This window comes from Pteropus medius, unplaced genomic scaffold, assembly GCF_902729225.1.
Source record: "Pteropus medius unplaced genomic scaffold, Ma_sr-lr_union100, whole genome shotgun sequence".
Classification (NCBI taxonomy): Eukaryota; Metazoa; Chordata; class Mammalia; order Chiroptera; family Pteropodidae; genus Pteropus; species Pteropus medius.
Genome location: NW_024343733.1, coordinates 57,020 through 70,055, shown reverse-complemented (window position 1 = coordinate 70,055; position 13,036 = coordinate 57,020). Strand labels below are relative to the sequence as shown.

The window sequence follows — 13,036 nt, the reverse complement described above, 5'->3', positions numbered from 1 at the left end:
GGGGCCACGTGAGGGGCGGGGAAATGGGGCTGCCGCGCGCGCGCACTCGGCGGAACGCAAACTGGCAGAGCGTGGGGGAGAACGGAGCGACGTGTGTTGAGGACGTAGGGGAGGGCTGCGCACGCGCACTCGGCGAAGCGCGCCGCCTGCCAATCCTTTTCCCGTGCTCCTCCGCGTGAGGAGAGGCAGGAGGCGGGAACTTTCCGTCTTTGCCGCTCTTGCTTTGCTGTGTTTCGTCGTCTTCGAAGATGACGGTGGCCACTCTCATTTCTTCTTGCCTTTGGTCCGTCGGGCAGTCGGTTAGGATCCTCCACTGCTTTCGGTTAGTCAGTCGGACTGTGTTACTACCCTTCACTCAATTGGCCCAGTAGTACCCTCAGGCAGCCATCCTCCGCGACCTCCCTTAGCCAGGCCCAGAGCTGGCCCGCCAGACTTGGCTCTTCGTCAGCACGGCAGTCAGGGTCACTCTTGCCCTCTGCCTAGTCTGAGAGTTGGGCCTGCCCTGAGGTGAGTGTCTCACCTGGGAGGCGCCAGGCTTCACTGAAAATTTTTTTAATTACAATAGTTCTATTCAACAGATACTTGTTCAGGATACAGTTTGTTTACACCAGATCTTGGGTTTGCCTGCCATAGGAGACAGAGCTATGTACTGAAGGAACTCATAGTGTCGGCGGGAGGAGACAGGAATAGTAATATAACTCATAATATTAACTGGTAGAAAATAAGACTAAAAACACAAATGAAGAGTCAGTCAATCCTGCTCAGAGAAAGTTATTATAGTTAGGAGGCGACTTTTGAATTAGATCTTGAAAGAAGTGGAGGCATTTACGAGGCAAACACCAAAGGATATTTCTAGCAAGGGGAAAAGCATGATGAATCTGTGAAGATTATCTGGGGCGAATTGTAAAGGGTCTCATCAAGCTAAAAGGTTTGGAACCATCAAAGGTTTTAACAAGGAGAATGACGTCAGATTTATTGTCATTCAGGAGTGAAGACAATGGCTTGGAAGAGTGAAGGCTAAAGACAGGGAGACCAGTTAAGAGTTTTGCAATAGTCTAGGTGGGAGAGGTTAAGGTCCTACAATAGGACATAATAGTAGGGTTGAAGAGGTAAGTGTGGAATTGAGAAACTTTTATGTAGGGGAGAATTCACAAGACTTGATGAACACATGGATGTGAGGGTAAGGGAGTAATATAATGCTAAGAGGTTTAACACTGTGTTAACATTGTATGTGTCCAATAAATGTGTGTATAAAATAGTATCAAAGATAATAAGATCCAATCTTGGGCAACCAGTTTGGATAGAAATTTTGAGGGAAAGACTGTGTGTGTTTTGGGGGAGGTTTGGAAATTTTGAGTTTCCCGTAATTATTGAGTAAAAAGCTACATAGACGAATGATAGAAGTTAGAAGAGGGGAAAATTACTATGGCTAAGGTGGTTAAAGAAGGCTTCATGTAGGGGGTGGAAATGGAGTTAAGCCTTGGAAAGAATATTTTAGGTGGAGAACAAGAAAAGGAGCAAAAGTGTGAATAAGTGTGACACTTCGGAGAATGACTGGCTTGGCTGGGGAGTTCTCAAAACAGTAAGACAGTTTTAAGCTCAGGTAGGGGACAGTCTTGAAAATTAAACTAAGAATTTCCTTTGTCCTGTAGTCAATAAGGAGTTATGAGTTTTTAGTACACTTTATAAGACATTTAGACTGTTTTTAAGTTATGCACTCTGATATGTACATACTTTGTATGTATACCTCGTTAATATGTTTGATCAGGAATGACTTCCTAGTCATGGCTGGTTTAGAAGTAGGTTTTGAAAAGAAGGATGTGGATTGGTTGGAAAGAGAAGGCTAATATTGGTACTTTTTCTAGGAACTGCAAAAGTACAGTAATTATCTCAATGCTTTTAATAGCGTCCTGATCTCAGTCAGTTAGTTACCTCATGATATGATTAGATTTTTGGCTTCAGGATCTTGACAATCTACACAGATAAGCCAGGTATAATTCATATTTAGGAAGTCATAAAATCTCACAGTTGACACCAATGTGGAAAATCAAAAAGCTCACCCTGGGTATTGTATGGAGATAGGGAGTAGGAGCTGAGACATGTTACATGAGTGTGCACATGACTCAGTGTAGCAGCTGGAGTGAGGAGGAAGAAAAGTGGCATGGTCCGTTAAGTCCATTAGTACATAAACTGTCCCATCTTTTTCCTAACATTATCGAGCCAGTGAGCCCATAGTCTCACTGACTTCTTTGTTATTCTTTGCATTCACAAGGCATATTCCTGCCTCAGGGCCTTTGTACTGGTTTTCTCCCTTTGGAGCACTTTTCTTCTATATATTCATGCGGCTGGCTCCTTCACTTCCCTCAAGTCTTTGCCCAAATGTCATCTTCCTAAGATCTACCCTGACTATCCTTTAAAAATTGCTCCTCCCTGATACCTTTCTGCTTTCCATCTGTTATTTTTTCTCTATAGCACTTTTCAAATTGTTAACATACTGTATAATTTGCTTATTTTTTAATTATCCGTTTCTCATGAGGGCTGGACTTTTGTTTTTTTGTCCTTATCCCCAGCATCTAGAACAACGTTGGCACATGGTAAGTGCTCAGTCAGTACTTGTTAAGAGGAACTAGTCCATGACTGTCTCTCAAAATTACACTGGCCTTTTCTACATTCTCTTCTTAGACCACATATTGTTCTTCAGAGGTCCCTTAGAGCTAATTGTTTTTTCCCTGCAATGTTTTGTTGATGTTGATATTAATTCTCTGACATAGATGTCTTAATGAACACTTAAAGCAGATTTCACCTGTTAAAAAATGTTGTAGATGGAAGGTTTACTTCATAGTACGATTTTCTCCAAGCCCTTTCTTTAAGAATTATTTAAATATTTAACAGCTATTTACTGAACATCTTTCATGTGCCATACACATCTAGAGGTAAGGGTTATACCGATGAACAAAATAGATGTGCTCCCTGTAGTTCTTATGGGGGAGACTATAACATTAAAGAATTACACAAATAAATATATAATTACAAATTGTGATAATTTCTAAGAAAAATGGAAAATATGAAAGAATATTGAAAGAATATGATGGGAGATAAATTTGGATTGGAGTTCATGGAAAACCTCTACAAACAGGTATATTTAAGCTAACACCTAAAGCATGAATACGATTCAGCTCTCAAGGAACTTAACCTAATGAGACAGACATTAAATAATTATATTAATAAAGACAAAATTGCAGATTTTTCTGTTAGGAATCATTTTAGGAAAAGAAAACAGCATGAGCAAAGGTTCTAGGGTGAAAAAAGCATGAAGTATTTGAGGAACTAAAAGAATTCTACTCCGGGATCTGTCCTTTAGTAATAAAGTCATCAGCACAGAAGAAGATTATATGTGCAGGGATGTAGAGATTTTTACTGCAGCATTGTTTGAAGAAGCAAAAAAGGAAGGAAAAAAAGTGAAAAAATCTGAAAACAACCTACATGTCTAGGAAATGTTGATAAATGACCTTATGTGGAATATTATACAGCTGTCATATGGGTTAGAACTATTTCTTTTAAAGTGAACAGATATCCATGAAATAATAGCTGAGAAAAGCAATATATACAGGAATATATGATCCCATTTTTAAAAACTTACTACCATAAGAATAGCCCCCATAATGTATGTATATATTTGGATATGTTTTAATGAGCATAGAGAAAGATGTAGAGAAATACACCAGGCTGTTAGCATTGGTTATAGTCCAGGGTTGTGGAGAGAAAGAAAAAAAGACTAACAAAAAGGAAGAAATTATTATGGAATAATGTTGAGCAAAAATGTATAATATAAAATACTAGCTGTGGAATTACTGTATGTACAAATTGAACATAGGCATGGACAAGGACTTAAAGTAACATCAATAAATAAAACATTGTTTTGACTAGACGAGATTTCAGGAAATTTATTTTGAATTTCTGTTGTTTTAATATTGTTTTTCAATAGTGTAATATTAAAAAAACTCATGGAGTTTTTAATATCCAGGGACCAAATCATTTCAGCACAGATATTTTTCTTTCTCCTTTTATCCCACTTTTAATTCACGTTATTTCATCATTACGTACTCTTGTAAGCCACAAAAACAAGATATTTTGGAATTTCATAAGTGTTACATCTTTGAGGTGATATTTGAGCTTATACTTGATGAATGAGAAGGAGCCAGTTATGTGATTATCTGGGGGAAGAGCATTCCAGAGAGAGGGAACAGCTATTGCAAATGATCTGAACTGGAAAAGTTACTTGACATGTTGGATTACCCAAGAGTGGTGGGCAGACCCTAAGATGGCCCCCAATGATTCCTGCCTCTTGATTGTCGCACTCTTATGTAATCCTCACCCCTTGAGTGTTGGCAAGATCTATGATCAATAGAATATAGGAAGGGTGATGGCAAGTCACTTCAGCGATTTGGTTATGTAAGATCGTGACTTCCATCTTGCTAGGAGGACATCTTGCAGAAGTCCACGTGGCAAAGAACTGAGTGTAGCCTTTGGCCAACATTTAGGAACTGAGGACCTCAGACCAACAACTACGTGAACTTGGAAGCAGATCCTTCTCCATTTGAGTATTTAGATGAGACCCAGCCCTGGTCAACATTTGATTACAGCCTTGTGAGAGAGACTGAAGCAGAGGACCCAACTAAAGCTATTCTTGGATTCCTGACCCACATGAGATGTAAGATAATGTGTGTTTTAAGCCACCAAATTTGTGGAAATTTGTTATGCAGCAATAGATAAGTAGCATACAATGTGATAATTATGCCTACTATATTTTCTTTTTAAGTCATTGATGATAGTGTTTCACAGAACAATGCCAAGTCAGAATGCTGGTTCACTCTACTAGAAGTCATTTTTAAATCGATATTGATCAATGAATTAGCACTCCCTTGGGTTTATTTGTTTAAGAAATGCCCTTATAATGCTTCTACTTGGTCTATTTCTCATCAAATGTTTTGTCAAAATACCATATATAACTATGTCTAATAATTCTATTCAAAAAGAGAATAGAGTTAGCCAGGCATGATTATTTATAAATCCTTGCTGACTTAGTGGTTACATTTTTCTAAGTGTTTAAAAACATATCTTTTGGATAGTTCATTCTAGAATCTTATCTGGGATCAATGCTAGGATCTTTCACTTATGGTTTGCAGATTCTATCCTTTCTCTTTCTAAAAATAAAGAAAATTACTTATCACCAGTTTTCTGCAATTTCTAACAGTTTTCCCATTTTTACACAAACTCTCCAGATTTCATTCAATGGTTTACTAGGTTAACCTCCAAACTTTATCAAAGTCCTGGAGTGTAATTTGTTCAGGCCAGGAGTGGTGGATTCATTTAGAGAAGTCAGGTGCTCTTCTACAATCTTTATCTTCAGTTCCCTCTTGCAATGTTTATTTTACACTTTTTAATCTAAATATTACTCTTTTCAATAAGAAAGACAGAAACATGTTATCCATTAATCGTTACACCATGCATTTCAGCAATGGGACATTTCCTTGTTTTTGTCTCAAATTTTATTTTTTTGGCAACAGCTTTATTGAGATGTAATTCATCTACCATTATAATTTATCACCACTAATTTTAGAATATTTTTGTCACCCTGAAAAGAAACACTGTGCAGTCATTCCCCATTCCCTCCCAAACTACCTTCCTGGTTCTAGGCAACCACTAATTTACTTTCTGTCTTTATAAATTTGCCTATTTTAGACTTTTCATATGAATGGAATCATACAATATGTGGTCTCTTGTGACTGACTTTTTTCACTTAGCATAGTGTTTTCAAGTTTCACTCATGTTGTAGCACGTATCAGTACTTTCCTTTTAATTGCTGAATAATATTCCGTTGTATGGATAGACCACATTTTATTTATCCAGTTGATGGACATTTGTATTGTTTCTACTTTTTTGTCTATTATAAATAACACTATGAACATTTGTGTCCAAGTTTTTGTGAGGACATATGTTTTATATTCTCTTGGATATATACTAAGGAGTAGAACCGGATTTATACCTAGGAGCTGAGTCATATAGTATATGTTTCACCATTTGAGAAACTGCCAAAGTGGCTGCAGTATTTGACATTCCCATCAGCAGTGTATGAGTGTTCCCATTTCTCCATATCTTCATCCACACTTGATATTGTTTATTTTTTTTCTTATAGCCTTCCTAGTATGCCATCACATTGTGATTTTAATTTATATTTTCCTGATGGTTTATTATGTTGATCATCTTTGCATGTGCTTATTAGTCATTTGCATATTTTGGGAGGGAAAATCTCTATTTAAAACTTTTACCTGTTTTTAAATTGGGTTATATTTTTATTGAGTTGTAGGAGTTCCTTATATATTCTTTATACAAATCTCTTATTAGATATATCGTTTACAAATATTTTCCATTCTGTAGGTTGCCTTTTCACTTTTTTGAGAATATTCTTTGAAGCAGAAAATGTTTTAATTTTGAAGACCAGTTTTTCTTTTGTTGCTCGCACTTTTGTCTAAGAAGGAATTGCCTAATAAAAGAGCTCTCAATGTCATGTTAATTTTTAAAATTGTCTTTCTATTTTCTCCCATTTGCCAGTTCCCTGTTAGAATACTGTAGGTGTTAAGAGTGAGAAGTCAAACTGACAGAGTTTGAATGTTGGTATTACCACTTGATAACTCTGTAACCATAGAGAAGTGACTGTTTTAAGTCTCAGTTTCATCTGTAAAATGGGAATACTACTACTTCTTACCTCATAGGTTGTGTTGAGGATTAAAATGCTTAGAATGGAGCCTTACATATAGAAAGCACTTAATAGTTGGCAGCTGTTATTACTAGAAACCTCCTTTGAGTTGAGTATTTTTGCTTAAATAGAAATATTTGACTAGGCAGGTATTTTTCTTGACTTTGTATCCAGCGCATTAACTTCCTCGTGATAGAAGTTTAATGAATATCTGTTAACTTAAGTTGATATGTAATACATAGTAGCCCATTATGTTAATTGAGAGCTGGGATGTGTTTGACCTTGCTAAGGAGATCAGTAGAAAGAGGAGAAGAGAAACTGGAAGTAAATATCACCCACTTCATCATCTGGGCTTGAGTTAACCCTCCTGGAAAAGGAAGATGGGAAGATTGTTTCTAAAGGCATTTCAAAGAGGATGGTGCTGAATATCCAGAAAGCATAAGACATTTTAGAAGGGGTGCCAAAAGAGAAAAGTTCTATCAAGAGCAGCAGATGGATCTGGCATGGCCGTTCTCTGAACAATTTGAGATTTGTTCTTTACTGAGACAAAGAGTCCTTTGTCCAAAAGCATTCTTGGTGAGACTGTCATTAGTCTCCTCACCCTTATTACATAGATATATGATTAAGGGCCTCAAAATACTCCCTAAGTCCTATGGTAGGGATTTCTGATCCAGAAATTTACTGTTATTTTTAAAATTTGTTTATTTAATAATTTAAGGAAAGTGATTTAGAGCTTACCTCCACCTAACAACCCATCCTCTACTCCACATGACATTCTCAACCTCATATGAATAGTCATATATTTAAATTACTCAAGCCCTGCAAATGACCTAATTTATCAATAAATATTTGTAGAATATATGAAAGTGTGGTTAGATGAAATAACTGGTTGCATAAATGCAGTGTTCTTCCTTCTACTTTCTCCTTCCCCCAATCTTTGTCCAAATTTTACCAGTTCTTAAAATTCTGTTCAAATACCAGTCAGTGTATATTATTTTTATGTGCAAATAATTTGAAATTTTGTAATTCAAGCCATTTTTCCTATTATAAGCTCATGGAGGTATGAGTTTGTATCTTATTTGTCTTTATATCTTCCATAACAATGCTTTGCATAAAGTCGATATATAAACATACATATATTAGATGAACTGTGTAATTTAATTATATAATTCTGGTGAGTATTTTTGGTACAGAATATTGGAGATGTTAGTATTAAATGAGACATTAATAACTTCACAGCTTTTTCATGATATTACTAAAAATTTATTGTTTGAGTGAATGTGCAATCTCTCTTTCTCATCACAGGCTTCTGTCTCTAAACAGGGACAAGTTTTAAGCAAACCTCCCTTCCCCATTTTTCTCTCTCTATCTCTCTTGCAGCTCTATTTACCTTTTCACTATGACTCATTCTCTCTACTTTTTATTATTCCTTCCTCTTGGCCCTTCTTACAATACCTAATGCTTTTTAGAATTTTGTTTCCTTGTCACCTGCTCTTTCTATTTTTGTTCTTTCTGCTTGACTTTCTCCTCCACTTGTTGCCACCTTCTCTCTCCTTGCCCTCAAGATACAGGGCAGGATTGGGTAGGGAGGAGTCCAGCTAGAGTAGGGGTGGAGCCACCTGTTTACCCTTTGGAGATTCAGAACCTGACCGAGAAAGATCGGGCTACTTAAGTATAGCTGGGGCTGAAGTCCCTATGGCCTTCCTACTGGAGGCTAGCATTCTGGAGGACAATTTAGACTTGGTAAGATTAGAAACTGTCCCTCTCTTCTCTTTTTGCTCCCCCTTTCTTCCTCAATGTTCTGTATTTTTCATTCATAATATCTCTTTCTCCATACAATTAACTTTTCTTCTTCCTATTTCTCTATTGCTTAGTATTCTGTTTTCCTCTGTCAGCTCTGCCAGTCAACCGTATTCAGTATTTGTTTGCCTTTCCTGTTACCCATTCTTTCCATACATTTGCCCAGTCTCTCTGAAAATTTAACCTTTTCTATTTCTTCTCCATTTTATTCTTTTATTAATTTTCTCAAACAATTCTCTTTTTTTTCACTCAGTCATTTTCTATTCACCTCTCCATTCTTTTTATCTGTTTCCCTGAGATGTAACAATAAAAGAGGAAAAAAGGAACCACTCTGCCTTTCCAGGGGCCTATTCACCACCTTTCTACTTATTCAGAGACATGCAGTGTGTTTTGATTAGGCACTGAAGAAGAGTTTGTGCTCTGCACATGTAGTTAGTAAACAGTGAAACTTAAGTAAAGTTGAATATTAAATGTAAAAGACTTCATTTTGTTCTCCCTTTCTCGTTTTGTTTAGGTTTATTCTGCAATACAGTGGATACAGTTTGTTATGGCTACTCTGAGGTAAGTTTATTTAATCTCATGTAATATGACTGTTTAAAACTAGTATAAACAAAACTGGAGAGTCCTGACGTTTTCTACATTTTTTTCCTCTTGGGATTTGCTTTTATTCTTTAGTTAGAGAGAAATGCTATTCTTTACCACGTTGATATTTTCTGATTAATAAAATGTAACAACATTAATAATAACAACAACAACAAAAACAGATAGAGGAGGTAACACCTGAAAATTAAAGGACAGCTTGGTCAACAAGATTGCCTTGCAAAATCAGTGTTTTGGTAGCACATATACTAAAAACTGGAATGATGCAGAGATTAGCGTGACCCCTGCACAAGGATGACACTCAAATTCATAAAGTATTCCATACTTTTAAAAAACATGTGCAGTTTATATCAAGTATATATCAGTAAAGCTATAAAAAATAAAAGGCAAAAATGAAGGATTCTTAATTGTTCTGTTTTATTGATCATCTTTTATCTCTGTCAGTGTCATAGGTTCAAGTTCACTTATTGCCTATGCTGTTTTCCAGAATATACAGAAATCTCCAGAGGTGAGCAATCTGTTTTTGTGTTGGATTTGAACTTTTAATGACTTAGCCTTTGATATAATTAAGAGAGGTGTCACCTACAAATGATGGAATAATTCTATGAATTACTTGTACACTTGTCATTATTGAGATATTTTAGATACTGTCAGTAGGTCTTCCTTTTCTTCTTATTGATTTTTTAAACTATAACTTTGAATACTGAGAATTGACTGCTAAATGTGGATTTTTCTGATATGCGTAAATTATTAAGGTTGAGGAAACAGTGTTGTTTGAAGCCTATATTCACTCTAAGCATGGTAAGGTCCTGCTTCGAGGTGAGTTTTCTAATGTTGCTATGTTGGTAAATTGCTAAGAAATAGTTCAAAGACTTTACTATACAAAAGGTACTTGTTTTGCTGTTCTGGCTGTCTAGGCAATTACAACTTAATGCTGAAAACAGAGCAAAAAAACATCCTATGTAAAACAACTCATACCAAAAAGATGATGTCAAAAACCTTCCTTTTATTGAGGTATAATTGACAAATAAAAATTGTACATATTTAAGATGTAAAAAAAACCCCAAAACCTTTTGCAATTCAGAGAGGACCAGGTGGAGTAATGAATGTGCTAGTTCAGAAAAGATTTTAAGAGAAATGTAACAACCGTTTCTCTAACCAGGCCAAGTGGCACAAAATTAGGTAAAATGTAGTTTAGGACACTTACGGGAAAACTTTTATATGTGGAAAATTTCATTGGGTTTTGGTGGGCTCACTTTAAAAATAAAAATAGCTCTGTATGTTGAACACTTACTGTGTTCCAACTATGCTGAGTGCTTTATGTACTTTATCTTGTTAGTCCTCATCATCACTCTCCTATGAGGGCAGTATTAGCCCTATCTCGCAGATGACGAAATCGATGCTTAAAGTCATGAGATTAACTTGTTCAAGTTACACAGTAAGTAGCAGAGCAGGGATTTTCAAGAGTCCAGCTCTTAACTACAATCCCCCTTCAAATTAAACCAATTTTTACTATTTACTATATTCTAGACACATGTACTCAGTGTTTTAAATACATTTTTCATTTAATCCTTAAAACAATATTCTGAGGTAGATACTATGGATGAGGAAATATAATCTTAATAAAGTTGAGGGACTTTCCTTAGGATTTACAGCTAGTGTTAGAGCTAGAATTTGAGTGCAGACTTATCTTGTTCCAAAGCCTCTCCCCCCATACACTTTTTAAACCACTGAAATATGCTGCCTACTGAAAAGAGAATTTTGTATTTTGTAGAATGTGACTATGTAAATAGAACTAGAAAGTAGAAATCTCCATACTGTATCATCATTGCCTGCCAAAGTTCCATTAGGCCACACAGCTTCCTGTGATTCAGATTGCCCTAATGTTTGTTTCCTTTGTTGCAATTTGAGCTCAGATGTGATTAAGTTAATAAAGTATAAATTGCATAGTGGAGAGAGCTAAGCAGAGATTCTCAGTCTCAACACGGTTGACCTTTTGGGCTAGATCGTAATTTGGTGTGGGGAGCTGTCCTGTGCATTAGAGTGTTTAGTTGACTTTACCCACTAGATGCTTGTAGCGACATCCCCACCCCCACCCCTGGCCCAACTGTGACAGCCAAAAATATATTCAAATATTGTCAGATGTCTCCTGGAAGAGGAATAATTGCTCCTGGTTGAGAACCACTGTTCTGAGGTGACCTCTGGCATGACAGTAGGTTAGAGCTTTGTAAAGATGTGGGGTCAAGTTTGACTTAGGATGTGACCTTTAATTTCTCTGGCTTCAGTTCTCACACCTTTCATATAACCAGAGCCTAAAGGACCTCAGCAATCACTGGTTCAGCGGTTGCCATACATTCTGTTTTCTTAGCCTAGGAAAGATCCAATTTTTTCAGGTTAAAAATGTCAACTATACTTTGCTATTTTCCTTTATTTCTTCATCAAAGAACATTTTTAACAGCAAAAACACATAGAAGGCATAATTTAAAAAAAACAAAAATACTCTATTAAGTTAAAAATAATTATAGTAAATTTGAAAAATCCATGGTGAATCTTTGAGGGGATTAGCTACTTAGAAAGTGACTCAAAGACAACCAGAAGAGAGAAGAAAGTGGCTTAGGCTGGTCAATGCTGGGGGTGGGAGTGAGGGCAAAAAACAACTGTAGGCAGATATACTTTACTGCATTGTGCAACTTCATTTCCTCATAAAGGTCACTTTTGATATTCTTTGTAACTTGATTTCATTTGAACAGAGGTATTGGAAAGCAAGGTTTTAGAAGAGTATTAGTATGAGTTGTTTTAGATCTCACCAGGATAGACCTGGACCCAGAACCTCCTTGAGAAAGCCTTTCACACAGTACATCCACACCCTCCATTCTGCTCTTGATTTAAATTAGCCAAGTACAAGAGAGAGAATGTGTGTGTGCGGGGAGGAGGGGTTTCCAGAGTTTTTGCTTTCATATTTAGAGACTGTGTCTTATGCTTTTTTGTGTCTTCCTTATTCCCAAGCACTGCGCTATTTTCCATGGACTATATCATACATTTCTTTGTATTACCTTCACCATAGTATCTTATTAAACATAGATAGGCGTGAGATCTTTCTTGATTTCAGTAATAGGTGCTCAGTTCATTTTTGTTGCGTAAATTGATTGATTTTTATCTCCTTTTACTAGAACTCATGATTTTACAACCATGAGAGAAAGTATGTAAACCTCTTTTTATTCTTTTTCCCTGACAAAGACTTTAAGTGTGCTTTAGTGGTCAACTGTTCCCTATATATAAGGCTATTTCTTGCATTAATGACCATAATTATGTTCTTGCTCACAAAAGCCACTTGACTGACTTTCTTCTCCAGGGTTTATTTTGTATTGTTTTAATATTTTACCGGTTAACAGTTACAAACCTGTGGTAGGTCATAGGTTAGTTGAATCTGTGAATGTGCCATCCAGCTGTCATTTTAGCAGGTTTACCCAGAGCAAAGGCTATATATAGTAAAGATAATACTATTTGATATTTATTAAATGCAGTTTAAAATGTTAATTCACTTGATTTTGTTTCGGTAGCCAAGGCAACTTGATCATTTACACCTGTTAGCAAGGTATTAGCATCTTAACTTTCCTTTCATTTAGAAGAAAGATTTGAGAAAAATTCCCATTTGTACAAGTGAGATTAGTTTTAATATTAGGTAGTATCTGAAGATAACTTAAATTTTTTAAAATTTACTTTTTCTTGTGAGATATGTCAGACATGGATTAGAATGCATAATACATGTATGTATTTATTGTTTAAAGAATGATTATATGATTATAAACAAACACTAGGGACAAGAAATAGAAATCGCCTGTACCCTCAAGCATGCCTGCTAATGTTCCTTCCCAATCA

At 36.2% G+C, this 13,036-nt stretch overlaps 1 protein-coding gene and 1 pseudogene across 8 annotated transcripts in view; both read left to right on the top strand.

The window, feature by feature from the left end:
- The first annotated feature begins 60 nt into the window (after window positions 1-60).
- Window positions 61-13,036, top strand: part of TMEM116 (transmembrane protein 116) — a 55,013-nt gene continuing 42,037 nt past the window's right edge. For 3 of the 8 annotated variants that reach the window (XM_039868163.1, XM_039868158.1, XM_039868164.1), the window contains exons 1-3: window positions 8,388-8,500; window positions 9,072-9,118; window positions 9,602-9,665. In XM_039868163.1, the coding sequence (XP_039724097.1) occupies window positions 8,453-8,500; window positions 9,072-9,118; window positions 9,602-9,665 (159 nt within the window). In that variant the 5' untranslated portion in view covers window positions 8,388-8,452. Of the gene's footprint in view, window positions 508-2,570; window positions 2,595-4,592; window positions 4,712-8,387; window positions 8,501-9,071; window positions 9,119-9,601; window positions 9,666-13,036 lie in introns of those variants that run through there. The other 5 variants (XM_039868159.1, XM_039868161.1, XM_039868160.1 and 2 more) reach the window with 5 other exon arrangements.
- On the top strand, window positions 9,386-9,486 carry LOC120606889 (uncharacterized; annotated as a pseudogene).